Source organism: Ctenopharyngodon idella, chromosome 4, assembly GCF_019924925.1.
Source record: "Ctenopharyngodon idella isolate HZGC_01 chromosome 4, HZGC01, whole genome shotgun sequence".
In the NCBI taxonomy this organism is placed as follows: domain Eukaryota; kingdom Metazoa; phylum Chordata; class Actinopteri; order Cypriniformes; family Xenocyprididae; genus Ctenopharyngodon; species Ctenopharyngodon idella.
Window position 1 is genome coordinate 22802931 of NC_067223.1, and position 27489 is coordinate 22830419.

At 36.7% G+C, this 27489-nt stretch overlaps 4 protein-coding genes across 8 annotated transcripts in view; 3 read left to right on the top strand and 1 right to left on the bottom strand.

Moving 5' to 3' along the window:
- Positions 1–27489, top strand: part of LOC127511155 (gastrula zinc finger protein XlCGF8.2DB-like) — a 146271-nt gene that overhangs the window by 73561 nt on the left and 45221 nt on the right. The gene's annotated exons all lie outside the window — the stretch shown is intronic.
- LOC127511188 (gastrula zinc finger protein XlCGF8.2DB-like) overlaps positions 1–27489 on the top strand; it is a 163346-nt gene that overhangs the window by 64016 nt on the left and 71841 nt on the right. The window contains exons 1-3 of one of the 4 annotated variants that reach the window (XM_051891878.1): positions 21643–21718; positions 22414–22547; positions 24913–26787. The exons of 2 other annotated variants lie outside the window; for them this stretch is intronic. In XM_051891878.1, coding sequence (XP_051747838.1) covers positions 22463–22547; positions 24913–26033 — 1206 coding nt within the window. In that variant the 5' untranslated portion in view covers positions 21643–21718; positions 22414–22462 and the 3' untranslated portion in view covers positions 26034–26787. Of the gene's footprint in view, positions 1–21642; positions 21719–22413; positions 22548–24912; positions 26788–27489 lie in introns of those variants that run through there. One more of the 4 variants, XM_051891883.1, reaches the window with a different exon arrangement.
- LOC127511170 (gastrula zinc finger protein XlCGF57.1-like) lies at positions 3078–9264 on the top strand. Its single transcript, XM_051891840.1, has 3 exons — positions 3078–3153; positions 3765–3955; positions 5963–9264. The coding sequence occupies exons 2-3, from the start codon at positions 3835–3837 to the stop codon at positions 7210–7212; spliced, it is 1371 nt and encodes a 456-aa protein (XP_051747800.1). The 5' UTR covers positions 3078–3153; positions 3765–3834; the 3' UTR covers positions 7213–9264.
- On the bottom strand, positions 11873–19326 carry LOC127511179 (gastrula zinc finger protein XlCGF57.1-like). Its single transcript, XM_051891866.1, has 3 exons — positions 19265–19326; positions 15838–16019; positions 11873–13178 (listed from the first exon to the last, which is right to left on the bottom strand). Exons 2-3 carry the CDS (start codon positions 15956–15958, stop codon positions 11992–11994), a joined length of 1308 nt encoding a protein of 435 aa, XP_051747826.1. The 5' UTR covers positions 15959–16019; positions 19265–19326; the 3' UTR covers positions 11873–11991.

Sequence of the window (27489 nt, forward strand, 5' to 3'; positions counted from 1 at the left end):
GCCCGAAGATCACAGGCATCCAGTATGGTTTTCCAGCCTTGACCCTTACGCACAGAGATTGTTCCAGATTCTCTGAATCTTTGGATGATATTATGCACTGGAGATGATGATAACTTCAAACTCTTTGCAATTTTTCTCTGAGAAACTCCTTTCTGATATTGCTCCACTATTTTTCGCCGCAGCACTGGGGGAATTGGTGATCCTCTGCCCAGCTTGACTTCTGAGAGACACTGCCACTCTGAGAGGCTCTTTTTATACCCAATCATGTTGCCAATTGACCTAATAAGTTGCAAATTGGTCCTCCAGCTGTTCCTTATATGTACATTTAACTTTTCCGGCCTCTTATTGCTACCTGTCCCAACTTTTTTGGAATGTGTAGCTCTCATGAAATCCAAATTGAGCCAATAATTTGGCATGACATTTCAAAATGTCTCACTTTCAACATTTGATATGTTATCTATATTCTATTGTGAATAAAATATAAGTTTATGAGATTTGTAAATTATTGCATTCCTTTTTTATTCACAATTTGTACAGTGTCCCAACTTTTTTGGAATCGGGTTTGTATAAACTTAAAACAGAACCTAAACCATTACAGTAGCCTTTTGCATCACATATAAATATATTTCTGTCTTATACTGTGATTAGAATCCTATGGAAGCTTGTTTCCGCCACTGAATAAAAAGGCAGTTGCGAGAATTGCGAGTTCAAAATTGCAAGAGCAATTGCAAGTTATAGTCAGAATTGCGTGATATAAAGTCCCAATTGCATGTTATAAAGTCACAATTTTGTGTTATAAAGCCTTTTTGCGTGAATTGCGGGAAATGAAGTCTTTTATAGTCTTTATAGTTTATATCTCGCAATTTTTACTTTTTTTCTTAGAATTGAAAGTTTATATCCTGTAATTCTGACTTTATAACTCGCAATTCTGACATTATAACTTGCAATTGCTATTTATGACTCAGTGGTGGAAACAAGCATCCGTAGAATCCACATCAGATCACAAACAGAAGTTATTTCAAACACTCGCTGCTGTCTGAGAGTTTTGAGTTAAAATGATTTTAAATGTCTTAAATGCTGATGTTAGCTGGTAGCTATATATAAAATGACTGGCAGCGCTGACCCTCTCCAGACTCAGATAAACTCCGCCTTTGTTCATTACCGCTCCTCAAGCCCGAGCTGGCCCACTTTGGACTAAGGTATTCGGCGGGCCAAAAACCCCAGGCCGTTGGCCCTGAAGAAGCCCCAGTCATTATCACTTCACATGGTTATCAGCGCACAGGCTTGCAACGGGGAAGCGTTATGAAGCTTACTTAACAACAGTTCATATCGATATCTTAAAGGCAAGTTTCGCTGCTAGAGGTCACTTTTTTTAAACAAAAACAAAGGCGTAGCTTGATGCTGTGAATGAGCGAGCAATTAATTTTAAAATATAGTCTATTGCATTGGTTCCCAACCTTTTTTACTCCATGGTACAAGACTCTGCTTGAAAAGATTGGGCAGAACATGTGAATTAATAACAGAACAGAAGCTGATGAAGGCTCTTATGAGGACTTAAAAGCAGATGACACAGCCTTTTCTAGGCTTAAGTTTGTTCTCTTTTATTTTACGCAGGCTGATATCTCAAAAAATGAGCTTACGGTTAGATTATTTGGGTGCAGTACCAAACTTTTCCACTAGATGACCTCAAAGCTCTATACGTAATCCATATAAGGACTCTTCATTTCCAAAAATGGTTCGAGTGATCTGAACCATATATTTTCATAATTGTCATACTTCTACCAAATTTCATGATTTTTCATGTGCATCACTATTTCAAAATTTAAAAAAATATTCTGAAAATATTCTTGTTGCAAATGAATAAACCATTGTTCCAGTGTAACTTGTTTTGAAAATCAGTCACCAAATATGGAAACTATAGTTTGTAAATTTTCAAATGATATATATAGTTTGTCAATATTACAAATGACAAAAAATTCACAAATAATCACTAGACAAATAACTTCAATTTCAATCAAAACTTTATTAAACTGTGCTTTTTCTGCCTTCTGCTTATCTTGAGCAGCACTCAAACACATGGTATGAATAACACTATCAATAACTTAAATTATATGTGCCCTTTAGGCTGTTGAGTTGGGAAAAAACGGCAATGAACAACACAATTTAAAAAAACTGCAATGAATATAGAGGAAAAACAGTCGTGACTAGCTAGTTGATTTGTTCAACGATGCTCGTACTATGGTAGAGAAACAGCGAGTTACGTCATTGTATGGGAAACCCACCCCAGTTTAGATTTTCAATTTTTTAAGTCTACATTAAAAAGAGTCATGAAAGTAAACAAAATGAATAATAAAGCATGAATACATTTACTTACAGCAAATGATCTCATTCAAAATGAACTCAAAAAATTTCACAACAATTTTTCTTGTGTGTTTGCCACTTTAGAATGAATCTTAAAAAATACTTTCAGGAAACGCATTAATACAATGTGAAGAAATAATTCTTTATTTGTGTATCATTTATAAACAGGACATTTATTGAACTAGCAGGTTTTAATACATATAATAGAAACAATTTGGAAAAACAATCTGCAAAAATGCAGAGCCTTCTGTGGAGTTCAGCAGGTGTGAACTGTGTTTGTGTTCACTCATTAGTGAGCGATTTGAATCACTACATAGACAGCAACTCACACAAATGACCCTTGACATTGAAGACTTGATTTGCGTTTGATTTAATAAAAAATCTGTGAAATATTGACTGAACCTTTCAGCAATTTTTGGTTTTGAATTAATTACATTTATTCTTGAAAAATTATATTGCTTCTTTTACTTATACTGATTCTTGAGAGAAAACTTTTTACACATTTTATACCTATTTTTAGACTCAAATGAACTTTATCATAAGTCCACATTTTTAAAAACACAGTGACTTGCTTTATGAACTCGTACTCTTTTTAACATGTTTGTTTTTTATCACGTCTGTAACTATTTTAATTTTTAATATAGGGATTATCTGGTATAAAAAAAATAGTATTTCTATACACTTTTGTGATTGTAGACAGCAGAGTGTGAACGGGACTTTTATTTTGGTGTGGTGACATGACGCCATAATGCTGCACCGCGCTCCTGCATCGGTTGATTCGGCTGAAGAAAGGTTTGTTTTAAGAATTTGTTTAAATCGTTAGAAACCGTTCAATCCTAGTTATGTATTAGTTGTACTTATTTACTATTGAATATAACATTGTAATTGTATATTTTGCGTGAGTAAAGCGGATCCACTCATAGATAACCGAAAAGATGCGTCTCATTTCGCTCCCGTTTATCATAAACATGAATTCGGTCACTGGCGAGTAGTGATGGAGAAACAGCTTTTCGAAACGAGTCAATTGAATCAAATACTTTGCTAAATGATTCAGCGAATCTTAGCACTCGTGCTGGTAAAACAGCGTAAATGAACGAGAATAACAAACACTAACACATGTAATGACAACTTATACAAACCAACTGCTAATGTTTTCATGAAAATGTAATCTATTATTCATTATATACCAAAATGTAGATTATAAATGGTTAAATATAAAATGTCTGTTTAGTTTGTGTTATTTTATTAATTTGCAGCGTTTTTTTTTTTTTAGCTAATCAGGTCGTTTAAGTCCATTAACTCTCACTCTGACTGACTCCCTCACCAGTGCACTGAACTAGAGCTGACTGAGACGCACCCAGAGATTTATTTTTCTCTCTGTTAATGATTCTCATCTTAAACAGGACAGAGTGTCTAAAGACAGAAAAACTCCTGGTGAAGCGACTGAGATCCATGTGACACACTATTAAAAAGATGGCGTTTATTAAAGAGGAGAGTGAAGATATAAAGATGGCGTTTATAAAAGAAGAGAGTGAAGACATGAAGATTGAAGAAACATTCAGAGTGAAACAAGAAGATACTGAGGAACAAACAGGTTGGTTTCTCAAAGCCTTTTTGGATTCTCAAAGCCAGAGATGGATTAAGGTTTACACAGGCCCCTAGATTTCTAGAGGCCCCCCTATCTATCTATCTATCTATCTACTTGCTCAGGTGGTTGCTGGGTTCCTATCTCTATCAGCTTGCAATGTCATATCTATTGTTCACTAGAACACATAGCATGCATTTCTGTTGTTAAAGGCCCACTGAAATGTCTTCAAATGCACAGCATTATTCAATGTGTTGATGTAATTTCAACTGAAACAGGAAGACAGGGCGGATATATCGAACAGCTCCACCCCTTTTTTTAAATATAGCCAAAATAAGTTTCGTTTATACCACAGCTCAGCCAGAGCCGTTAAACTCAGTAAACAATGATATCTCCCAAGGGTAGCATGTACAGAGTGAAAAGCAACGGTCCTAGTACTGAGACTTGTGGTACTCCATATTGAAATTGTGATCGATATGACATCTCTTTGTTTACTACTATGAACTGACAACGGTCAGATAACAATCTGATGATAGGAGCAAATCATTTATAACTCTAACGCCGGTTTCACACTGCAAGTGTCAGCAGCGTGTATTTTTTTCGGTATGCATGTTAACCAACGGATGCATTCACACCGCGTAAGCGTGAAGCGGGGGTTTCGCCACAGAGTCTATTTTTGCTGCGCTGCTGATGCTCACTTAAAGTGAAAGCACACCTTTGATGGACAAAATAAATATAATTTCACACAAGAAGTGTTCAAAATGCACAGAATAAGCATGTCTAATGTGTCTTAACAAGAATTTGAGTATGACAGAAAAGAAAATTAAGAATCAAAAATATTTATAGAAGATTTACCCATTTAAACTTGTTTTTAATTATTCAGTTTAGGTTAAAGTATGGTGTATTATAAAAAACTAAAGTAAACTAGCCAGAAAATATGATATATAAACATTCTTTTAGTTATTACACAGACAGATATATAGGCTCTAGCATAACCAAATCAAACCCGAGTTTGCTGACTTTTTTCGCGGAGTTTGCTGTATTGTAAACGCACACGCGGCAGATGATGTAAAACACAAAGCTTACCTCATTCATGTGCAGCAATGGATGACACAAGGCTTTTATTTATTTTATATGAGAATGTTGTACACCTCCCCATGTTAATAAACTTTCAATACTATCAAGTTTATAAATAACTAACTTATAAAAACAAATTTCTTGCTGTCTTTGTAAAAAATAATGCTCACTTTATATGTAGCTTAAAGCCACTGCTGTGACGCTGTACAAACGCTTCCAGTGTGAATACTCGAGCGTCTCTGCAGCTGCAGTGACGATGTATTTACGCTCAAGTGCTGCTCACGCGCCGCTCACATGCGCAATGAGAGCAGTCTCAGTGAGCCGTTCTGATTTCGCTCCCCTTGTGACGTAGGAAGGGGATCTTATTATAACATTACCGCCCACTGAATCTGTGTGTTTACACCCACGGCGCCGCCATTGCTTTCGCAAGTGACGAGTAACACTGGTCCTGGAGTGCAGCAGCAGCTGTTCTGCACAGTTTAGCTACAACCCTGATCAAACACACTTGAATGTTTTCAGGATTACTAAAGCTACAAAAGTAAAATGGATTACCTGGTCCTGGATAGTAAAACATGGGATTTCAAAATCCAGATCATTCTGATCCAGATTAAACTTTTTGAACAAGTGGGCCCTGGAGACTCTGGTGCATCTTCAGCAGGATTCTTTATTGAGAAGATGTCCTTTTTTTTAGTTTTTCTTTATTTAGTGGTAACAAGATGGGGCTCCTCAGGTATTTTGAAGGACATTATAGACAGGACATCGATTTTCCACCCTATTAGCATCTGGGCCCTATTCACTCTGTCCCCTTTTTCCCACCGGTGCAACCCCCTGTGTATAGGATCAAGTTGTATGTAGGTTTTGATGCTTTACGTGTCTAAATATTTGTTGCTTTATGCCATTAAACTGGTGTTAATTTCCATTTGTCTCTTTTTGCCTTAGACCTGATGGTGCTGAAAAAAGAGGCTGAAGTACTGAATGAAATGGAAGAGAAAGATCAATACAAGAATCATCCTGATTTCATAACTGGAGAAAAAACTTTTAGTTGCTCGCAGACTGAAAAGACTTCCTCACGAAAAAGGGCTAAAAAGACAAAAACTATAAGGAATTTCACCTGCCAACAGTGTGGAAAGAGTTTTGCTGAAAAGATGCACCTTGAAAGACACATGAGAGTTCACACTGGAGAGAAGCCTTACACCTGCCAACAGTGTGGAAACCGATTCACTTTAAAAGGAAGCCTTACCAGGCACATGAGAATTCACACTGGAGAGAGACCTTACAGATGCCCTCAGTGTGGAAGAAGTTTCAGTTGTAAAGGACACCTTAAAGCCCACATGAGAGTTCACACTGGAGAGAAGCCTTTCGTCTGCCAAGAGTGTGGAAACAGATTCACTCTAAACGGAAGCCTTAAAAAGCACATGAGAATTCACACTGGAGAGAAGCCTTTCACATGCCATCAGTGTGGAAATACTTTTGCTCAAAAAGTAAGCCTTAACAGGCACATGATAATTCATACTGGAGAGAAGGCTTACACATGCCTTCAGTGTGGAAAGACTTTTGCTCAAAAAGTAAGCCTTAACAGACACATGAGAATTCACGGTGGAGAGAAGCCTTTCGCCTGCCAACAGTGTGGAAGAAGTTTCAACCTAAAAGGAAACCTTAAAGTCCACATGAGAATTCACACTAAGAAGAGCCTTTTCACCTGCCAACAATGTGGAATAAGTTTCACTCAAAAAGAAAGTTTTAACAGACACATTAAAATCCACACTATAGAGAAGCCTTACACCTGCCAACAGTGTGGAAGGAGTTTTGATCAACATAAAAACTTTAAAGTCCACATGAGATTTCACACTGGAGAGAAACCATACATGTGCACTCAGTGTGGAAAGAGTTTCAATCAAAAACGAAACTTTAAAGATCACATGAGAATTCACACTGGTGATCAGCCCTACACATGTCCTCAGTGTGGAAGAAGTTTCAATCAGAAAGGACACTTTGAAGACCACATAAGAATTCACACTGGAGAGAAACCTTTCACCTGCCAACAGTGTGGAAAAAGTTTCAACCGAAAGGAAATCCTTAACAGACACATGAGAGTTCACACTGGAGAGAAGCCGTTTACATGTGGTCACTGTGGAAAAAGTTTTGGGTATAAAATAGCCCTTAAGTGCCACATGAGTATTCACGTATGAGAGAACTGTTTTTGTACATCATCAGTGTGGAATGAATTTCACAGACAGGAAACACATCATGTTTGAGAGACTGTATAATGTGCTGATAATTGTTATGGTGCTAAATCACCTTAGAGGGCTAAAATCCCTATGAATGACCAGTGACTACGAGAGAAATAAAGTAGCCAGAGTAAAAAAATTAGATTCAATTAATTGATTACTCAAATGAAGAATGAACTACAGTAGTCAACATTTGAAGTGTATCAAAACCTTTCATCAAAGTTGTCCTAAAACCTTCTTCTTAGGACAACGTAGTTCTTAGGACAACTTTTCTGATCCACTTCAAATGTTGACTACTATAGTTACATATTTACATGTCAACAGAAGCATAAATCTGTATCAAATAAAATACATATTACTGTGTAGGCCTGTACAAAATAATAAACAAACAATATAACAGAAACAGGCTTTTGATTCAAAAGAAACAGAGACGTGGCGATCTGGAAAAGCCGCTTTTCAACTGTCATGCCAGGGCTTTCAACGGTTGGGGCTATTGGCCTTGGACCTGTAGGATCGAGCCCAAAATCACACGGTTTCCACCGTCGTGCCAGAAGGTCCACAGCGCTTTACTAAAATCCTACCTTAACACTTCTCTCTGAAACGATGTCACACAACCCCATCATTTCACCATCAAAGGGAAGTTTTATTAGACTGGAAACTAGCGAGATTGCAAAATGAACAATGTTTGCCTTTTTGTTTTTTACTTAAAGATTTTAAAGCAAGCATCAATGTTTTACTATAAAAAGTGATACATTGATAATGAATTAATTTGTGTCAGGATTGCACAGTAATCATACAGAAATAAAGTGGTTTTTACCATTATTTCACAAAAGAGGGAAAAGACGCGTACTTATTTAGTCACGTGTTTCTTTTTATTTGTAGTCACAGGATAGATTAAACTCTGGGGTTTTTGTCCGAAAGCATGAATATTGAAAAAAAAAATATATATATAAAATCTCATGTTTACATCACATTTCCTTTGAAAGAATGATAATTTCTATAATTTTTCAACCATCTGAGGAGCTTTAAGCGCTGTCACCAGTCCCAATATATCGTTATCATTTGAGCCAGAGAAACAGAGGGAGCTCCTGAATGAAAAACAGGAGTTATGATGGAGTATATATTATGGCATATGTGCAGTACAGTACAAAGAGATGAGGCGTATTGACAAAATATTGTGATGTATGATTTGTCTGGTTACTTCTAGCGGTGTCTTTACTGTTTACTTTGTAACGTTTAGCATGCAAAGCCTTTTGCATCGCATATAAATATATTTCTGTCTTATACGTTGATAAGAGTCGACACTGGATCCCAAACACAAATTACTTCAAACACTCGCTGCTGTCTGAAAGTGAGTTTTGAGTCAAAATGATTTTAAATGTCTTTAATGCATATGTAGCTGGTAGCTATGTATGAAATGATCAGCAGTGCTGACCCTCTCCAGACTCGGATAAACTCCACCTTTGTTGATGACCGCTCCTCAAGCCAGAGTTGGCCTGCTTTGGATTAAGGTATTTGGTGGGCCAAAAAACCCTGGGTTTGGCCTTGATGAGGCCAGATCAAGCCCCAGAAGCGGCTAATAATGTGGTGGAAAGAAGGTTCTCAGTCTTAATAAGACCCAATAATTTCAGGGAAAGTCCACTTAATGGAGGGCAAGAGAGCAGATAGTATCACAGTTCATGGGTCTGTGTGTTGCTGTCGGATTGCTTGTTAACCACGGTGCAGGTGAGATAACGCTCCTATATCTACCTCGTGTTTTGCTGTTTGTTATCAGATCGTTGTTTGCTCGGTTTTTTTTCTACTTCTCTTTTCCTGTTTTTGCATCCTGCCTTGTGTAGATTTACTTCTGCCGAGCTGTTTCTGGATTACTCATTCACTTCCGTTTCGAAACAGCTTATTGCGGTCTCTGTGCACCTAGGGCCTACTATTCATCTGAATGACAACAACATCTGACCATTTGCCTTGCATTATTTTCCTGTGCATTATAAATAAAATTTCTTGTTGCACTCACAATTGGACCTTGAGTTTCATTACTGACAGATAGATGATGATCCACAGATGCTTTGCAGTCTTCACAGGGGAACTCGAACAGGCAGATATTTGTCCTTGTCTGGGGTCATAATACACTAGATGTGAGGCGATGACAACACTAGTGCAATACGTGAGGTGTGTGTGTGTGTGTGCTAAGCATGATTGGCTTGATAAACATGGTTCTATAATAAAACAAGGCTCCATTAGTCTCTTTAGAGACTATGAGACCCAATAATATTACAATGAATAGTGAGACAAACACTTATAATCTTCAATGATGCACATTTTTTCTTTCTTTCTTTTGCTTTCAGGTTATGCCAGTTATGATAAGACTTTAACTTAATGACTATTACGACTGCATGTATGCCTGTGATGCTAATATTATACATTTTAGTGAATAAAGAGAAAATTAGTAATTTAATTATAAATGTTCTATTATTGTCAATGGACAGAAGGAGACAACACAGGTAATACGGTTTACAAAGGTTTATTATAGCAGGTGGCAGAGAACAAACAGGTGAGAAGATTAAATGATGACAGGTTGGATGAACTTAGCTTGATGATAACAGTCTTTTTGTATTTGTAGATGGTGGTGACCTGTGACGGAGTATTTTATCTATCTTATAGAAAACAATTGTAGAATTAGTTTGCTTACTATAAAAGCCAGAAGTGTTTTGAGGCCTCTTGGCCTACGTGATTACAAGGGTCAGATGTATCCGAGAAGGACACTAAGGTAATTTTCTGTTAATTTTCCACAACAGGAGGATGTGAAATGAATAAGATCATTATTACACGTGGGTGACACGTGAAGGCTTCTTGCCTCCGGGGAGTGTTGATTGTTTTTGATTCAATGTTTCATTTTACCTATGAGAAAGGGTTGACCATCAATTGGCAGAATTTCACCACGAGAGATAAAGTCAAAAGATGTAGACTAGTTGGCAGTTTGCCCCACCCTTACAAAGAGAATTATCTCTTGCATAAGCAACACCTGCAGTTTAATTGGTGAAGTGACTGTGGTAAAAATGTTGGGGAGTACTTGGGAGACTCCAGGAAGAGAAAGGGAGGAGAGTACCTGTAAATGAGATCATGGAAAAGAACTGTAGGGGTGGATCTTACACTGTTTTAAACAGATAAGAAAAATGTATAAAAACTGTGCCCTGGCTAGAGAGATTCAGATGTGGAGCTGGCATCTCACTTTGTTGCTTGTCAATAAAGTTAAACTCCTGGGACCTGGAACTTCGACTCTGAGAGTTTTTCTTTGAGACCAGAACTGAAGGGACAGAGACATTGAATTTGCCATAACACCTGCAGGCTGAAGATGATCTGGACTGAAGACGAGGGATGACGAAGCACAAACAGGTACGGAGTCAGGAAAGTTATATGAAATTACAATAATTAAATGAAAATTACGTTTTTAAATTTAATCTAAAAAATGGATTTAAAACAGTTCATGCGAATTCAGTAGTTCTACCTTAATATTATAAAGTGACGAGAATACTTTTTGTGTGCCAAAAAAACAAAATAACGACTTTTCAACAATATAGTGATGGGCTGATTTCAAAACACTGATTCGGAGCTTTACGAATCGAATCAGTGTTCATCTTCGGAACACAAATTAAGATAGTTTTGATGAATTCCGAGAGACCTTCTATAGAAAGCAATTTAATTACCACTGTCAAGGCCCAGAAAGGTACTAAAGACATTGTTGAAATAGTCCACATGACTACAGAGGTTCAACCTTAAAGGGTTAGTTCATTCAAAAATGGAAATTCTGTCATTAATCACTCACCCTCATGTCGTTCCACACCCGTAAGACCCGTAACACAAATTAAGATTTTTTTTAAGAAATCCGAGAGGTATATGACTCGTCCACTGACAGCAATATAATCACCACTTTCAAGGTCCAGAAAGGTACTACATTGTTAAAAAAGTTGACGTGACTGCAGTGGTTCAACCTTAATGTTACGTAGCAACAAAAATACTTTTTGTGTGCAAAAACAAAAAAATAATGACTTTGTTTAACAATATCTTCTTCACAGTTTACGTTCAGCACGGCGGCTCAGTATTGGCCGACTCCTGCGGCAGCATCACATGTATGCACCGTGCTGATGACGTGAACAGACGGGACGGGACACTAGTTAAAATTGCTTATTTCTCTGGATTTAAACATTCTTGGAAACATCTGGGATAATGTAAGTACAAGTCAACAAAATATATAAGCACTGTTCTAGTGGTTTTGGGATGTTTTAATTACTTTCCATTAATGTGACTTCTATTTTAACCATTTCATGTTTGTTTAAAAAAAAAAAATGAAAACAGAGAACAGCCGACTTGATAATCTCTAATGCCATCAGAAGCCGTGGGTATTAATTTTAGCATTAGCATTAAATTTCATTGTCAGTGACAATGTGGAGTGGTAATTACCTAGTCTTAATCATAAATCAGTTGTAAATTAAGTAGCTTAACCATTACATGTTTGCTTAAAAAAATGCATTAGGGATATTCACCAAGTCCGCTGCTCAGTTATTTTGAATTTCTTTTAACCCCTAAGCAAAGAAAGAAAAAGAACTCTGCCAGAGTATATCGGGAATATGTGAACCTCAAGATTTGCTTTATTTCTGCAATTCTTTCCTCAGTGATTGCACATGACAGGCTTTTCTCTGGTATGAGTTATTACATGATTCCTAAGGTAATTCCTGTCAGTGAAACTCATTCCACACTGATGACATTAAACAGTTCTCTCATACATGAATCCTCATGGTAATCAAGTGTTTCTTTATGTTTGAAAGCCTTTCCACAGTGACAACACTTAAATAGCTTCTCTCCAGTGTGAACTCTCATGTGTCGGGTAAGGATTCCTTTTTGGTTGAAACTTTTCCCACATTGTTTGCAGGTGAAAGGCTTCTCTCCAGTGTGAATTCTTTTGTGGTCTTCAAAGTGTCCTATTTGATTAAAACTCTTTCCACACTGAAAGCACATGTAAGGTTTTTCTCCAGTGTGAACTCTCAAGTGGAGTTTAAGGTGTCCTTTTTGATTAAAACTCTTTCCACACTGAGAGCATCTGTAAGGTTTCTCTCCAGTGTGAGTTCTCATGTGTCTGGTAAGGCTTCCTTTTTGATTGAATCCATTTCCACACTGTTGGCAGGTGAAAGGACTCTCTCCATTGTGAATTCTCATGTGTCTATTAAGGCTTCCTTTGTGAGTGAATCCATTTCCACACTGTTGGCAGGTAAAAATGCTCTCTCCAGTGTAAACTCTCTTGTGGACATTAAGGTTCCCGTCTTGAACGATAGTCTTTCCACACTGAGTGTATGTATAAAGCTTCTCTCTAGTGTGAGTTCTTGTGTGCCTGTCTAGGTTTCTTTTATGGTTGAAACTTTTCCCACATTGTTTGCAGGTGAAAGGCTTCACTCCAATGTGAATTCTTATGTGGTCTTCAAAGTGTCCTAATTGATTGAAACTCTTTCCACACTGAGGGCATGTGTAGCGTTTCTCTCCATTATGAATTCCCATGTGGACTTGAAGTTTTCCATATTTTTCAAAAGTCTTTCCACACTGAGAGCATGTGAAAGGCTTGTGAATTCTCATGTGGGCATTAAAGTTTCCTTTTTGACTGAAACTCTTTCCACACTGAAGGCACATGTAGGGTTTCTCTCCAGTATGAATTCTCATGTGGGCTTTAAGGTTTCCTCTTCTATTAAAACTTTTTCCACACTGTTTGCAGATTAAGTTACCTCTAGTCCTTGCCTTTTGAGCTCTTTTTCTTGAGGAAGTCTTTTCAGGCTGTGAGCAACTAAAAGATTTTTCTCCAGTTATGAAATCATGATGATTCTTATATAGATCTTTCTCTTCCATTTCATTCAGTACTTCACTCTCCTCTTTCAGTGCCGTCAGGTCTAAAAAAGACAGATACAAGTCAAACCCACTTAATGGCACAAAGCAACAAACGTTGAAACATTTATACATGTAAAAACCAACATACAAGTAGATCCTTTATCCACTAAACTACTATAAGAGGTGTTCATCTGAGAAGCCTTCTAAATATTGCTAACTCTTCACTTGCTTTAGGGCATGTCTCAAAAATGTCAAGCTGGCAGTTAAACTATAAAATAAAATAATAATTTTGACCCAGGAGATCTGAATAATTATAGATGTCTATGGAAGGGGTAGCCAACCCTGTTTTTGGAGGGCTACCTTCCTGCATTCTTCGGTTTCAACACACTTACTGTTATACCTTGAACACCTTGATTGGCTGGTTCATGTTTGTTTGACTGGATTAGAGCTAAACTCTGCAGGATGGAATCCTATGAGGAGCAAGGTTAGAGACACTTGTCTGAGGGGTTAAGATGAAAAAAATAATAATTTAAGGAACAAGTGGGGAAAGAAACAAGGACAAACTCCCCGCTCAACTGTGCATCATGGCCAAACAGTCTGTCCAAGGATAATGACCCAAAAGTCTTGTAGTTTGTTCAGATGCAACCTAAGCCATGCTGCCGTTCTTTTTAGAGAGAAGCTTTCTCCTGACAAACCTCCCAAACCTGTCATACTTTTTCAGTCTTTTTATAATTATACTGTCATGAACTTTAATATTTAACATGTTAACTGAGGCCTGTAGAGTCTGAGGTGTAGTTTTTTGCAGTTTTTCTGGGCATTGCACAGTCTGACCTTGGGGTGAATTTGCTGGGACATCCAATCCTGGGAAGATTGGCAACTGTCTAGATTGTTTTCCATTAATGAATAATCTTCCTCACTGTAGAATGATGGGCAGGGCATTGTGTTAACACACACCGAACTTGAAGTGGGCTTACCATAATCCGAAAAGGGATCGGACCCAATCAAGTTCCTTAAGTTGTTCCATGTATGTATACCCTCCTTGACTATTTGAGAACGTACATCACCTTTACAGCAGGACAGAACCTGAATCTTCACACTCATGCAACTGATCTTTAAACTTGATTAAGTGGATCATCAGACAATTCTAAAAGGTGCTAAGGAGGCTTACACTGGAGCACAGAGAGGATCCTATCCTTCCTTCCTGACTTGAACAATGAGACAATGAGGAAGCGGATTGAATTAAACCAAATTCAGAAGAAGATGATTGCCCTTGGTGTCACGCCAATTCTTATTTATCCAGCTGAGATCAAGTTGACACACTGTGGTCCATCTTCTCTCCTCCTCTTCCCCTCTTACAGAGGAAGAAGTCTTTAAATTTCTCCTCTCCAGCCACCGTACACTTACCCTTTAGACCCCATCCCCTCACACCTTCTACAAGCAGTCTCTCCTACACTTCTGCCATCACTCACACACATCAACACACAGGCATTTTCCCCACTGCATTCAAGCATGCTCAGGTAACCCTACGGTGTTGAAAATTATAGACCTATCTTCTCCAAGTCACAGCAAAACACTTGAATGAGTTGTTTAAACAAGGTGTCATCTTTCCTTTCACAGAACAACCAACTGGACAAAAATCAATCAAGATTGATTAAGAGTGGCCACTCAACCAAAACTGCCTTCCTGTCAGTCACTGAAACTCTACAACACATTCAACCAGATTGCGTTCATGGTGTAGAAGCTCATGTGGTCGTAAGTGTTCGAACAGCCGATAAAGACTGCATACTCTCCACCTACTAACACAATAAACATTATGGGAAGCGCGCTAGCCATATGGGATTTATATTTTGCCGGATGAAGCCATAAGTTTGGTTTGAAGATTAAAAATGTACTAAGCACAATGTTCTCTAATCAGTTCTGTTTTCTAACATGCACTTACCGCTGTCTCGCGGCTGTCAGTGCAGAAACAAAAGCTGATGCTCTCTGTACGTTTTCCTTTGTCTCCAGTCACGTTCATATGCAAATTATATATGGTTATTTCACCTAATAAATCAAAACTTCTGAAGAAGCCCATACATTTACCTGCCCATAGACCCTCCCCTCAAAGAAATCAGAACAGAAGTGGTCGAAAGTGGACAAAACAGATGGATTAAAACACCAGGTGTAAACGGGTATGTGTCTCCCTCGTCTACTTATGATCCGATCGACCAAAACACATCTTAATACAAGGTGTAAACAGGGCCAAAGAGATCTAAGACCACATTACTATTTAAGTAGACCAAAAAGGATCCGGGTTCTCTTTCAGGGTTCAGCTCTTGGTCCACTTTGAGGGGTCTCAGTTCAGTTCAATGTGGACTCAAGTGTGAAAACACTGCCCATGTTTATAACGTAAGAGCGCATATAACTAAGAGTTGCACATTCTGACTATAAAGGAAGAGTTCACTTGTGCATTTGCGTCCTTTTGTGGAGATGTAAGTTGTAATATTCCCCCGGTTTCACAGACAAGGCTTAAGCTAGTCCTAGACTAAAATGCATGTTCACTCATCAGCTTCAGCTCAAATGGCAATGCCTGACATTACTGACAATGACTGGATTATTTAAAACAATCATTTTCCTTTTAACTCTTTCCCTGCCAATGATTTTTTTTATTTGCCAATGCAAACATTGGATCATTTTAACCACTGAACAAATTTAATTAGTATCTTTGAGAATGAAACCAACCTGTTTGTTCCTCAGTTTCTTCTTGTTTCTCTCTGAATGTTTCTTCAATCTTTATGTCTTCACTCTCCTCTTTAATAATCGGGATCATTATGTCTTCATTCTCCTCTTTAATAAACGCCATCTTTATAATAGTGTCATGTGGTTCTCAGTCGCTCCACCAGGAGTTTTTCCGTGTGTTTATCCTGTATAATAAGAGAATAATTAACAAAGAAAAAAATTCAAAAATATAGCTGCAAGCAGCGATGACGGGCCCAAGCCCAGTGGCACCACCACCCCGGTGGCTTCAGGGCAACTGTGCACAGCGGGCAATAGGCATTTAAAATGGTTAAACAAAGGATTATGTCAAATTCACTCCACATTTACTGCACTATAAGGTGGCGCTATAGAGCCCCTTCTCCCCGCCCGTTTCTAAGGCTTTGCCCATGTCTACTGGATAACAATCCTGACGTGTGTGTCGAGTTTCATGCAATTTGCAGCATGCTAAGAGTCTCAAAAGCATCCAAAATGAATATTAAAGTTTGATGCATTGCCAAGGCAACAGTGCTTGAGATATCACGATTCTTTTCAATGTTTTGACATTATTCTGATGAAGTTTGAAGCAAATCGGGTAAAAATAAGAGGGTTATCTCAAAGTGTGTTCAAAGTGACACACTTCCTGCTGCCAGTTGGTGGCACTATAACTTTGACTGACAATAGTCACATCCGTGTGAACAGCCTTGTACAACGAACACACAGCTAGTTTCATCAAAATCAATTAATGTATGCAGAAGTTATAACACTTCCTGTTTCCCTTTTCTCACCATAAATAAACAACTTCAATGTCTTAGCACCAAGTTAAAAAAGTCTGGGGAGATCCTTTATTAATTTGGATTTCTTCACTTTTTTATTATAACACAAGAAACACAGAATGTCAATGTTATACTACATGCCAGGGAGCAAAAAAATAATATACCTTTTGAAAAGACTAAATTTTACAACTTTCTTTCTCTGTTGAGTGGATTCGTAAACACCTCTGATTGGCAACTGTGTTCACATGCTCATCAGATATGTCTGTGATTGGCTACAATGATCAGTGCACGGGAGTATTTGAAAGCACATAGAAGTGTTTGAATTTGAATCTGTCAGCAGACTGTTCCTGTGTGTATCTGTGTAAGCACTCAGTGAAGAGCCATTGATGACTATTTACGTTTTTGAAGCATTGATCATTGAAGCCAATCACAGACATATCTGATGAGCCGTGAACACAATGGCCAATCAGAGGTGTTTACGAATCCACTCAACAGCGCTCAAAGTGTCACATTTTTAAAATTTCAGTACTAACTTGGTACTGAAGTCGGTACTTTTGACAACACTAGAAAAGTCAGAAATCAAATACATAGTTTTAACTTTTCCAGAAAAAGGTTAAAGACTTACGCTTACAATATTTACACTTGTGTATAAAATATTTGGCGAGAACAAAATAAGATTAAGTAAATAATATGTCTGTTCTTTTTCACAATGTGTATAATCCAGAATAACATTTTCATATTTAAATTAAATTTTAGTAATTATACCACCAAAAATGCTCAAAATGTTTTCCCACAGATTCTTGGTACGCTCACAATACCATAATGAAATTAAACAAATCTTCGGTTTGGAGACCACAGAAGGAGCAATTTACATCAAGGTCATCAGAAATAATTCTTTGTAAAAAAAAAAAAAAAAAAAAAAAAAAAATTGTGGGATTGCACCAATGTATCATTTTATAAGACACTTCTTTGATCTTATTGTACAAAAAGAATTTTTGAGCCCATGCTCTATCCTAGTTAATATCACCTCCATGTCTATTCCAATAAAAGATGGCAATAGGACAAGAGACAACCTCATTCTGAATACTACTGTTGTTTGATTTGGTGGTAAGGGATAATTTACCATCAAATACATTGAGATGTGGCACCATCTGAGAGAGATAAATACCTTCATAAACATGATGATCCAAGAAGGAATAGCTACAAAAACAATAGCATATTCCTTTGCTGTAATTGGGATTTTATAATGTGACAAAAAATTCCTCATAATTTAAAGGAATTGCTTGGTCATTAAATAACTAACTCCCAAAAATAATTTTATTTTTAACCCAATTATGAAAGTAATTTTTGTGTGTTTTAAAAAAATATATTTTTTTAAAGTTAAAAAAAAAAAAAAATTTATATTTTATTTTTTAAATCATGTCACTACCGAAACAGTGTAGGTTTTAGTCCATTGGCTGAGACTGATTTTAACCACACATCTACATTTTTGATCAGGAAATATTCCTGTGTCCCTCCCTCTCATAGCCTCTCTTTCATAGTAGATAGGTACCATCGTTTTGAGTTAGATGTGTTCAAAAGTCTGAAAATCTATGAGTAACTTAAGTAACCTAAGAAATGTCACTACCAAACACCTTTTTTCTGCAATTAACCAAACTTTTTTGGGGTGTTATTTGATATATATATATATATTTTTTCTGTGTACAGCTGTTTAGAACTGTGCTAAGTAACCATGTGCTGATTATCATCTTTGAGCTAGGCTCAAAAGTATCAAAAATGGTCACTACCGAAACTTCAGTAGTGACAGAGGGGAACACATAATCGAAACTAAAACAAAATTTTAGTACAGTTATGCGAATCATTAAAATTTTAGTATCCAACACATTACAGTCACTACCGAAAATGTGCAGTCACGACCGAAACATGGGATGTTTTGTCAAAAATAAAGTATATTGAATTATCAACTAAGATGTTATGATAGTGTTTGGTTCAATGTTTATTCAAACTAATGAATCCTTCACTTTGAAATCTGTATGATTAACTTTATGCCTTTTACAAAGATTGGATTCAAAATACAACAAATCTTAAATTACACTTGAAATATTGTTAAAAATTGTAATTGTAATTGATTTACCTGTGAAAACTTTTTTTTTTTTTTTTTTTTTTTTAAATAACAAAAATATATTTACAAAGCAGATGTAAACAAAATCTTAATAGGTCAATGTAACCTTCCTTATTAAATTATTTATCATTGTGTTTCGGTGAGGAAAAATATTACAAAACTTTCTGAAAATACAATATGAGAATTAACTGTACAATTATTATTGATGAGCACCTTGGATATTATACAATTTGCATACATACAAAATTTGTGGAAAAATAATTTTTTTTCAAGACGTTTCTAACTCCGACTTTGCACCAATTCTGTAGAATGGCCCATATAGGGAGCGAAATGAGACACACCTTTTCTGTTACTCACGTGCGAAAGCGATTTACTTAACGAAAAATAATGTTCATTTATGTTAGATAAAATATTACAATGTAAATTTCAATAATAATTTTACGTCGCTTGTAAAACTGTAAAAATGCCTGAATGGTTAGTATCATTTAACCACCATAAAATGCTTAAAAACACAAACCTTTCTTCAGCCGAACCCCAACAGTTGCAGGAGCGCGCCGCCGCCTTATGACGTCATATCTCCAGACCAAAATAAAAGTCCCATTCACACTCTGCTGTCTACCATATATATGACTGATTCTTGAGATAAGGGACAAAACATATTTTAGAAGGTAGTTTTATTTAATAATACATATATATTTGTAGACAAAGGTCTCAGCTAATGAACTATGTAAGGGAACAGTTTCTCAAAAAGTTTCCTGAAAATGGAAATTTATTCACTTCATAACTTAATTTGTGTTAACTCCGTCAGACACATTAAAAAGCATGCTATTTTAATTTGATCCATCCAATAACAGTGTAAAAGTCTTCAAATAATATTTAATATGATTATTTTTACACAATAAATGTAAGAAAAAAGAATAAAATATTTCTTTCAAAATCAACAGAAACCCTCATCTGACGGTTTTAAATACTGAGGGAGTTGACAAAAACTGACGGAGTTGACAAAAGGTCCAATTGAGGTAACAACAACTGGTTGACAAGATAACAAATTAAGACAACTAACTAATTTTTTAACTAATATTTAATTTAATACAATAATCCTTCCAGTGGAATCCTTTCACAGGTCTACATCTGCCACGACTTTATTCTGACAAAGTTTGAAGCAAATCGGGTAAAAATAAGAGGGCGATTTTAAAGCATTATGAAAATCACACACTTCCTGTTGCCAGTTGGTGGTGTTATGACTTTGACTCACAATAGTCACATCCATGTGATCGGCCTCCTACAACAAACACACAGCTGAAGTTTCATCAAAATCATTTAATGTATGCATAAGTTATATCGCACTTCCCTTTTCTTGCCATAAATTCATTTCAACACCACAGTCAAACCGTTAGAGATATCAAAAATCCGCTCGCATCCTCAATGTCTTGATTTCATGTTGACCGAGTTTGGTTGTGATCGGATAATTCCCCAAGGAGAAGTGTATCAAATTCCAGAGCTTGCATTTTTTTCAAACGACCCTAAATAGGCGACTTCCTGTTGGGCTGGCATATGACTTAGAGTGCGAAAGTTGTTCGGCCTGATGAGATCTATAACTGTATGAAGTTTGGTGAAAAGGAGTGCGCTACAGAGCCCCTCAAATACAACCATATAAAAGGGTGTGCCACAGAGCCCTTTCAGGGCTTTGGCCCTAAAAATGCAGAGCGTTCTGTGAAGTTTGGCAGGTGTGAATTAGAGTCCTGCAACGGGTCGGGTACCCGCGGGTACCTGCATAAAAGTGGCTAAAACGGGTGGATTGTGACATTCCTAAAATTCACGGGCAGGGATGCGGGCAGATAATTAACTCCCTGCGGGCGGTTAGTAGCGCGGATGAAAAATATGCGCAATATTTAGGAGCATACGAAAACATTTCCCAACCAGCCAATGATTGCGCGGAATGTTTTCTCTCTATCCCAGCATCGAGCGCTGCGAGTGAGAGGGACTTTTCCACAGCTGGATTTGTAATTCAAGAACGGAGAATGCAACTTAAACCTGGGACTGTGGACGATATCCTTTTCCTGCACAGTAACCTTAAGGAAACGTAAATGCATAGGCCTATAGGCTATTGTTTGTGAGCGACAGGCTCAGGTTGTATTTTTTCTTGTTCTTTTTTTTTCCATTAATAGGTCTATTTGCAGGTTCCATAGCCTATTTAGGTGCCGATGGTAGGCTACTTGAATGGCGCAAAGCAAATCGCACTTTAGCGTGTTTCATTAGCCCATTCATGACGCTGTTGTGATGTTGAGAGAGGTGCGAGATGAAAAATAAAGCACTTTAATTGGAATGATTTTAGCGTGTGTGATTTATCCCGGGCACGGATCGGGTAACGGGCCAAATATTAACGGGTCTGGGCGGGTGCGGATTTAATTTTGATATTATCACAGGTGACGGGTCGGATCTGGTGCTGAACTTTGCGGGTACGGGCGGGGGCGGGTCTCCAAAAATGGACCCGTGCAGGACTCTGGTGTGAATCGAGTCCTTGTTCACTCATTAATTTGAATCACTACATAGGCAGCAACTCACACAAATGAACGTTGACATTGAAGACTTAGTTTTGATTTCTTTAAAAATCTGCGAAATACTACATTTTTAATTGGACTGATTCTTTTTTTAACAATAATTGTTGGTTTTGAATGAATTATATTTCTACGTTATTTTTTTATTATACTGATTACTGATATTATTATACACATTTGTAATATTGGTAAAAACACACCGACTCTTATTCGGACACATGTATGAACTCTGCTTTATGAACTCTTTGTAACGTGTCTGTTTTAATCTCATTTGTCACTATTAAAATTTTTAAAACGGTGATAATCTGTGATTGTAGACAGAAGTGTGAACATGACTCTTATTTTGGTGCTGCGGCATGACTTCATAAGGCCGCGCCGTGTTCCTGCATCTGTTGTGATTCGGCTGAAGAAAGGTTTGTTTTAAGAATTTAAGCTGTTTAAATCGATAGAAACCGTTCATTGTTTTATAGTTTTTACAAGCGGTGTGAAATTAGTTTATATATAAACATTGTATTGCTCTATCTGATTTTAATGAAGGATATTTTGTGCGATTAAAGCGCATCCACACACGAGTAAAAGGTAAAGGTGCGTCCCATATCGTGAATCAGTTTATCATAAACGCGAATAAGGTCACTGGCATATAGTGATAAGAGAAATCAAAGACGATAGGGACTTTGGAGAACCTGGGCTTTTCGAAACTCCGAGTCAGTTGAATAAAATATTTTTTAAAATGATTCAGTGATTCGAATCTCTTGAATCACGAGACGTGCTGGTCAAACTATGAAGGAGAACAAACACTAACGTGTAGTGGCAACTTTTACAAACCAGCTACTAATGTTTTCATGAAAGTGTAATCTGTTAAATGTAACTTATAAAATACATACAATATATAAATTATAAACATGAAATGTCTGTGTTAATTTGTGTTCTTTTATTAATTAGAAGTCAGTTTGTTGGGTTTTTTTTTTTTTTGTCTAATCAGATCATTTAAGTCCATTAACTCTCACTTTGACTGATTCTCTCACCAGTGCACTGAACTACTGTACTAAAGCTGATTGAGATGCACCCAGAGATCTTTCTTTATGTTAATTATTCTCTTCTTAAACAGGACAAACTCCTGGTGAAGCGACTGAGATCCACGTGACACTATTATAAAGATGGCATTTATTAAAGAGGACAGTGAAGACATGAATGCTGAAGAAACATTCAGATTGAAACATGAAGAAACTGAGGAACAAGCAGGTTGGTTTCATTCTCAAAGCTGAGAATTTGATCTTTATTAAAATGTCCAGCTCTACAGAAATGGCGAATAATACAGCAGTAACCTAAACAAAACAATTATTTAACATTAAACCCAATATCTACTTCTGAATAGAGAACAATGAAAAAGTCATTTTTTTATATTTGTCCTCAAAGGTCTCTACTAATATTATAACATACCTGAACATAAATCGCAGTAAATGAAGAAGTCATAATTGAGCGGATCATATCGATCCGAGCCATCAGATGTTTTTAAAGTTGCTGATCCTCTCCTCTGATAGAGCATCAAATCCAGGGTTGCCAGGTTTTCACAACAAAACCCACCCAATTGCTACTCAAAACTAGCCCAATCGCATTTCAGGGGGGGTCCCAAGGTAAAAACCGCATTCTGGGGGGTAAAATCCGCATTTTTGGTAGGGTTCCTCTTGTAAAACTCGCATTGCATGGGCTAAATATTATGTTATTTGGGGTCGCTTCAACTCACGGACATGAAAAACAATCCGCAGCAACAGTGTAAATGTAGCCCAATTCCACGGGAAAACCGCAGACTTGGCAACACTGATCAAATCCACCTTTTGATTTAAAATGTCACATCCTTTGCAAAAGCAACACAAAATCAAAATTTAGCTAATAAGTTGTTAGATCAGAGTGAACACCTAAAATTATGAAAAATATTTACCTTGTCTTTTGTGGTATGGCTGCAGGTCGGGAATCAATAACCACGGTTGGATTGCGGGTAGAGATGAAACATGAAAATTTTTGTCAAGCGGTATCAAATTTTCATGGTTATTTATACTTTTTGTTAAAGTACTGATACAAACTGATAATTTCACCAAAATTTATATTAAACCCACAAATAAATTAAGCAGCACTATGCAGTTTTTTTGTGAATAAACATTAAAATAATAACTTTACCATTAAAGATGGCACCATGTCGCCATGAGAGGTAAACCTTCCCTAGTGCAAGTTTGAAAGCTCCTAATTTTGCTATTTTAAAGGTTTCCACTAGTGGTGTAACAGTTCGAATTACTCTTGATTCAGTTTATGGTTCGGTATGTGCTATGTTCGGGAAAAGGGACTGTCAAATAAATATAAAGAAAATAAGAACAAATGATCAAACTACAAGAAACAGCACAAATAAATACAACAGAGCAAAGATACAAATAAAATATACAGTGCTTTTCAGGGTATCTAACAGTAGTTTCCAGGTACAAAAATTGAATAATCAAATGTAAAATAACATTACATATAATCTTAAGTGTATGAATTAAATTAGGGTAAATGTACCCTTTAAGCCCACTTTCAACTCTGAAGTCAAATAAAAAAGAAAAGAAGAGAAAACAAGTGATTTGTTACTTCCCTGACATTTTGTATTGCATACCAATCACATTTGTCAATGTTGAGTTAGCCCCACTCATGTGCATGCTGTCTCAGGGGACCTCACACAAAGACACCCAAAAACTGTTTCGGGACCCTTTAAAAAATCAGCAGCTATTTCTTTGCCAAGTACATTGATATTATGTCAAATAAGAGATGTTTTAATTGTACAACATAATTCAAAGTCAAATATAAACAAGTCATTTCCATTCACTGTAAATCACCCCAGGTGGAAGGGAAAAAAAAAAAAAAAAAAAAGTTACTGCACTGGCAATAGCAAAAGTTATTGCTCATTAAACAAAGCAACATGTTTCAAAATATTAGTACATGAAGTTATTCACAACCTAATCATAAGCTCTACTCTTCTGCACAATGGTAACAATCAAAACTTCAACATAACAGGAACTCTTTCAAATGTCAAACATATCTGAACATTAAACATTAACAGATATTTCCCCTCACTCAAAAACTATAATAAAACTTAATTTCAATATTTACTCTCCATTTCCAGCCATATGCAAAGCATGCTGGGAACTAACAATGGTGTCTCTAAATAAAACCGCATAATTTAACTAATTCTCCTAAATAGCTTTCTTTCCTTAATTTTATTTGCTTAATCGGTTAATCTATTCAAGCCTCAAAACTGCGTAAGTTTCCTTAAAAAAAATTAGGAAAATGTATTTCTTGGTTTTATTAGTGAAATATTCTCAATATTTTCCATACAACACTGAACCCCAATTTTATTAATAAAATATACACACTATTTTCAATTATCACCTTAATAAAATTACAAGACCGATGATTCATTTTTTACAGTGCTGCTTTAGGACCTGTTTAAAAAGGGATGTTTGTATTGTTTTATTGTGCTGTTTTCTGTCTCTTTAAATAAAAACACTTAAAGTGACCCCACAATGACTCTACCTGTGCCATTGAACTGGTGTTAATTTGCATTTGTCTCTTTTTGCCGTAGACCTGATGGCACTGAAAAAGGACGGTGAAGTACTTAATGAAATGGAAGAGAATGATCAATACAAGAATCATCCTGATTTCATAACTGGAGAAAAAACTTTTAGTTCCTCACAGGCTGCAAAGACGTTCTCACGAAAAACAGTGTGCCAACAGTGTGGAAAGTGTTTCAACCAACAGAAAAATCTTAAAGTCCACATGAGAATTCACACAGGAGAGAAGCCTCATACCTGCCAACAGTGTGGGAAGTGTTTCTCTCAAAAAGTACAACTTAACAGACACATGAAAGTTCACACAGGAGAGAAGCATTTTACCTGCCAACAGTGTGGAAAGACTTTCTCTGAAAATTCAAGCCTTAAAAGACACATGAGAGTTCACACCGGAGAGAAGCCTTTCACCTGCCCTCAGTGTGAAAAGAGTTTCGGTTGTAAAGGAAACCTTAAAGTCCACATGAGAATTCACACTGGAGAGAACCCTTATACCTGCCAACAGTGTGGAGACAGATTCAATCTAATAGGAAGTCTTAAAAAGCACATGAGAACTCACACTGGAGAGAAACCTTTCACATGCCCTCAGTGTGAAAAGACTTTTACTGAAAAAGTAAGCCTTAACAGACACATGAAAACTCACACAGGAGAGAAACCTTTCACATGCTCTCAGTGTGGAAAGAGTTTTGTTGAAAAAGTAGGCCTTGACAGACACATGAGAGTTCACACAGGAGAAAAGCCTTACACATGCCAACAGTGTGAAAAGAGTTTCACTCATATTGGAAACCTTAAAGTCCACATGAGACTTCACTCTGGAGAGCAACCCTACATATGTCCTCAGTGTGGAAAGAGTTTGAAACAAAAACGACACCTTAAAGACCACATGAGAATTCACTCTGGAGAGCAACCCTACATATGCCCTCAGTGTGGAACGGGTTTCAATCGAAAACAACACTTCGAAGACCACATAAGAATTCACACTGGAGAGAAGCCTTTCACCTGCCAACAATGTGGGAAAAGTTTCAACCGAAAAGGAATCCTTAACCAACACATGAGAGTTCACGCTGGAGAAAGCCTTTCACCTGCCAACAATGTGGAAAAAGTTTCAACAGGAAAGAAGTCCTTAACAGACACATGAGAGTTCACACTGGAGAGAGACCGTTTATATGTGGTCACTGTGGAAAAAGTTTTGGGTATAAAATAGCCTAAGTACAACATGAGTATTCGCGTATGAGAGAACTGTTTTTGTATGTCATCAGTGTGGAATGAATTTCAGACAGGAAACCACCTATTTGAGAGACTTTATAATGTGCTGATTATTATGGTACTAAATCACCTTAGATGGCTGAATCAGTACTGGAGGGGTTAGAAACCTTCCTGATGGTGACCCAATGAGCATTAACTCATTGCAATTCCTAGTATTGCTTTAATATCGCATCCTTCTCATAGGCATTTAATAATTTTTGACTTTTCAGTCTGAGTTAAATCTCGTTTTGGCTCATTTTATCTGTAAAAGAAAACCTGCCTAATAATTATGCACACCTCAATATAAGGCGTTTTCATTTCCAGCCCTCATGAACGATTTTATATATCACTTATAAATGATTAAATACAAAATTAATAGTAGTTATTAAGAGTGATGTGGTTTCGAATTGGTAAAATGTGCCTGGGGGAAAAAATATGATCAGAAAATCAACTTGCCTATTAACTCTGCACACTGTGTACATAAAACTGGACAACTGTCTAGTTTTATTTCTTCTTTTGTTATTTTCAGACAATAATTATGACCAAGTGTTAGAGACATACAGTATCAAAACATATCTAAATGTTATCCCTGTAAGTAAAAAAATGTTAGTTATGATTAATTTTAATTAAAATTTCTTTCACAATGACTTGAATGAAGCTGTTTGTTCTTAACCCATTTTCATGTTCCAAATCGGTCTTCATCTACTCATCGTCTCATCTGATTCTTTGTTCTAATACCTCAGTTTAAAAATTCAGGATTTGTCCAACCTCTTTGAGAGGTTTTGACCAATTAAGTATCGGCTTTGGTTCAGAGGTGGCTCTTTCTCCTCCTCTCACCATAAATTACATGTTATCTGTGGTCTCTTAACTTTCCCGCTTTTGGCAGTGAGTACAGTTTAGACATGATTTCTGTAAAAAGAATACAATACATTTTACACAGATTTCATTTAAGCCAAAAAGTTATGAACAGAGATTTACACTCAAACCAAACAAGGCACCATTCAATAGTTATAACAATTACACAAATTGTGAGTGATCTAAGCATAATGGTCACATATATAGGTTGTAGACGTGATACAGAATTATGCAGTTGAATGATGTTTGATTACAAGTCCATTTAGTCATAATTTCGGAATGCTTTGATGCTTTTTTTTTTATAAGTAAAAGCAATTTCTGTGGTTTTTAAGAGATTTGAGTCTTGTTTTTAAAAGGTCATTCAAAGGTCTTGTAGAAAAAGAAGGTCTGTCTTATTTCTGTATCAGGAAACCAAAAGAACTCTGGCGTTAACTGATGGTTTTCCTCATGCAAGTCACGATGTATCGTCTTTTCGACAATTAGTCTTGGGTTTA

Excerpts from the sequence above, each read along its gene's own strand:
- LOC127511179 (XM_051891866.1), bottom strand. The coding sequence starts at position 15,958 with ATGGCGTTTATTAAAGAGGAGAATGAAGACATAATGATCCCGATTATT. Across the intron at positions 13,179-15,837 it reads AGAAACTGAGGAACAAACAG|ACCTGACGGCACTGAAAGAG; the intron begins GTTGGTTTCATT and ends TGTCTTTTTTAG.
- LOC127511170 (XM_051891840.1), top strand. The coding sequence starts at position 3,835 with ATGGCGTTTATTAAAGAGGAGAGTGAAGATATAAAGATGGCGTTTATA. Across the intron at positions 3,956-5,962 it reads AGATACTGAGGAACAAACAG|ACCTGATGGTGCTGAAAAAA; the intron begins GTTGGTTTCTCA and ends TTTTTGCCTTAG.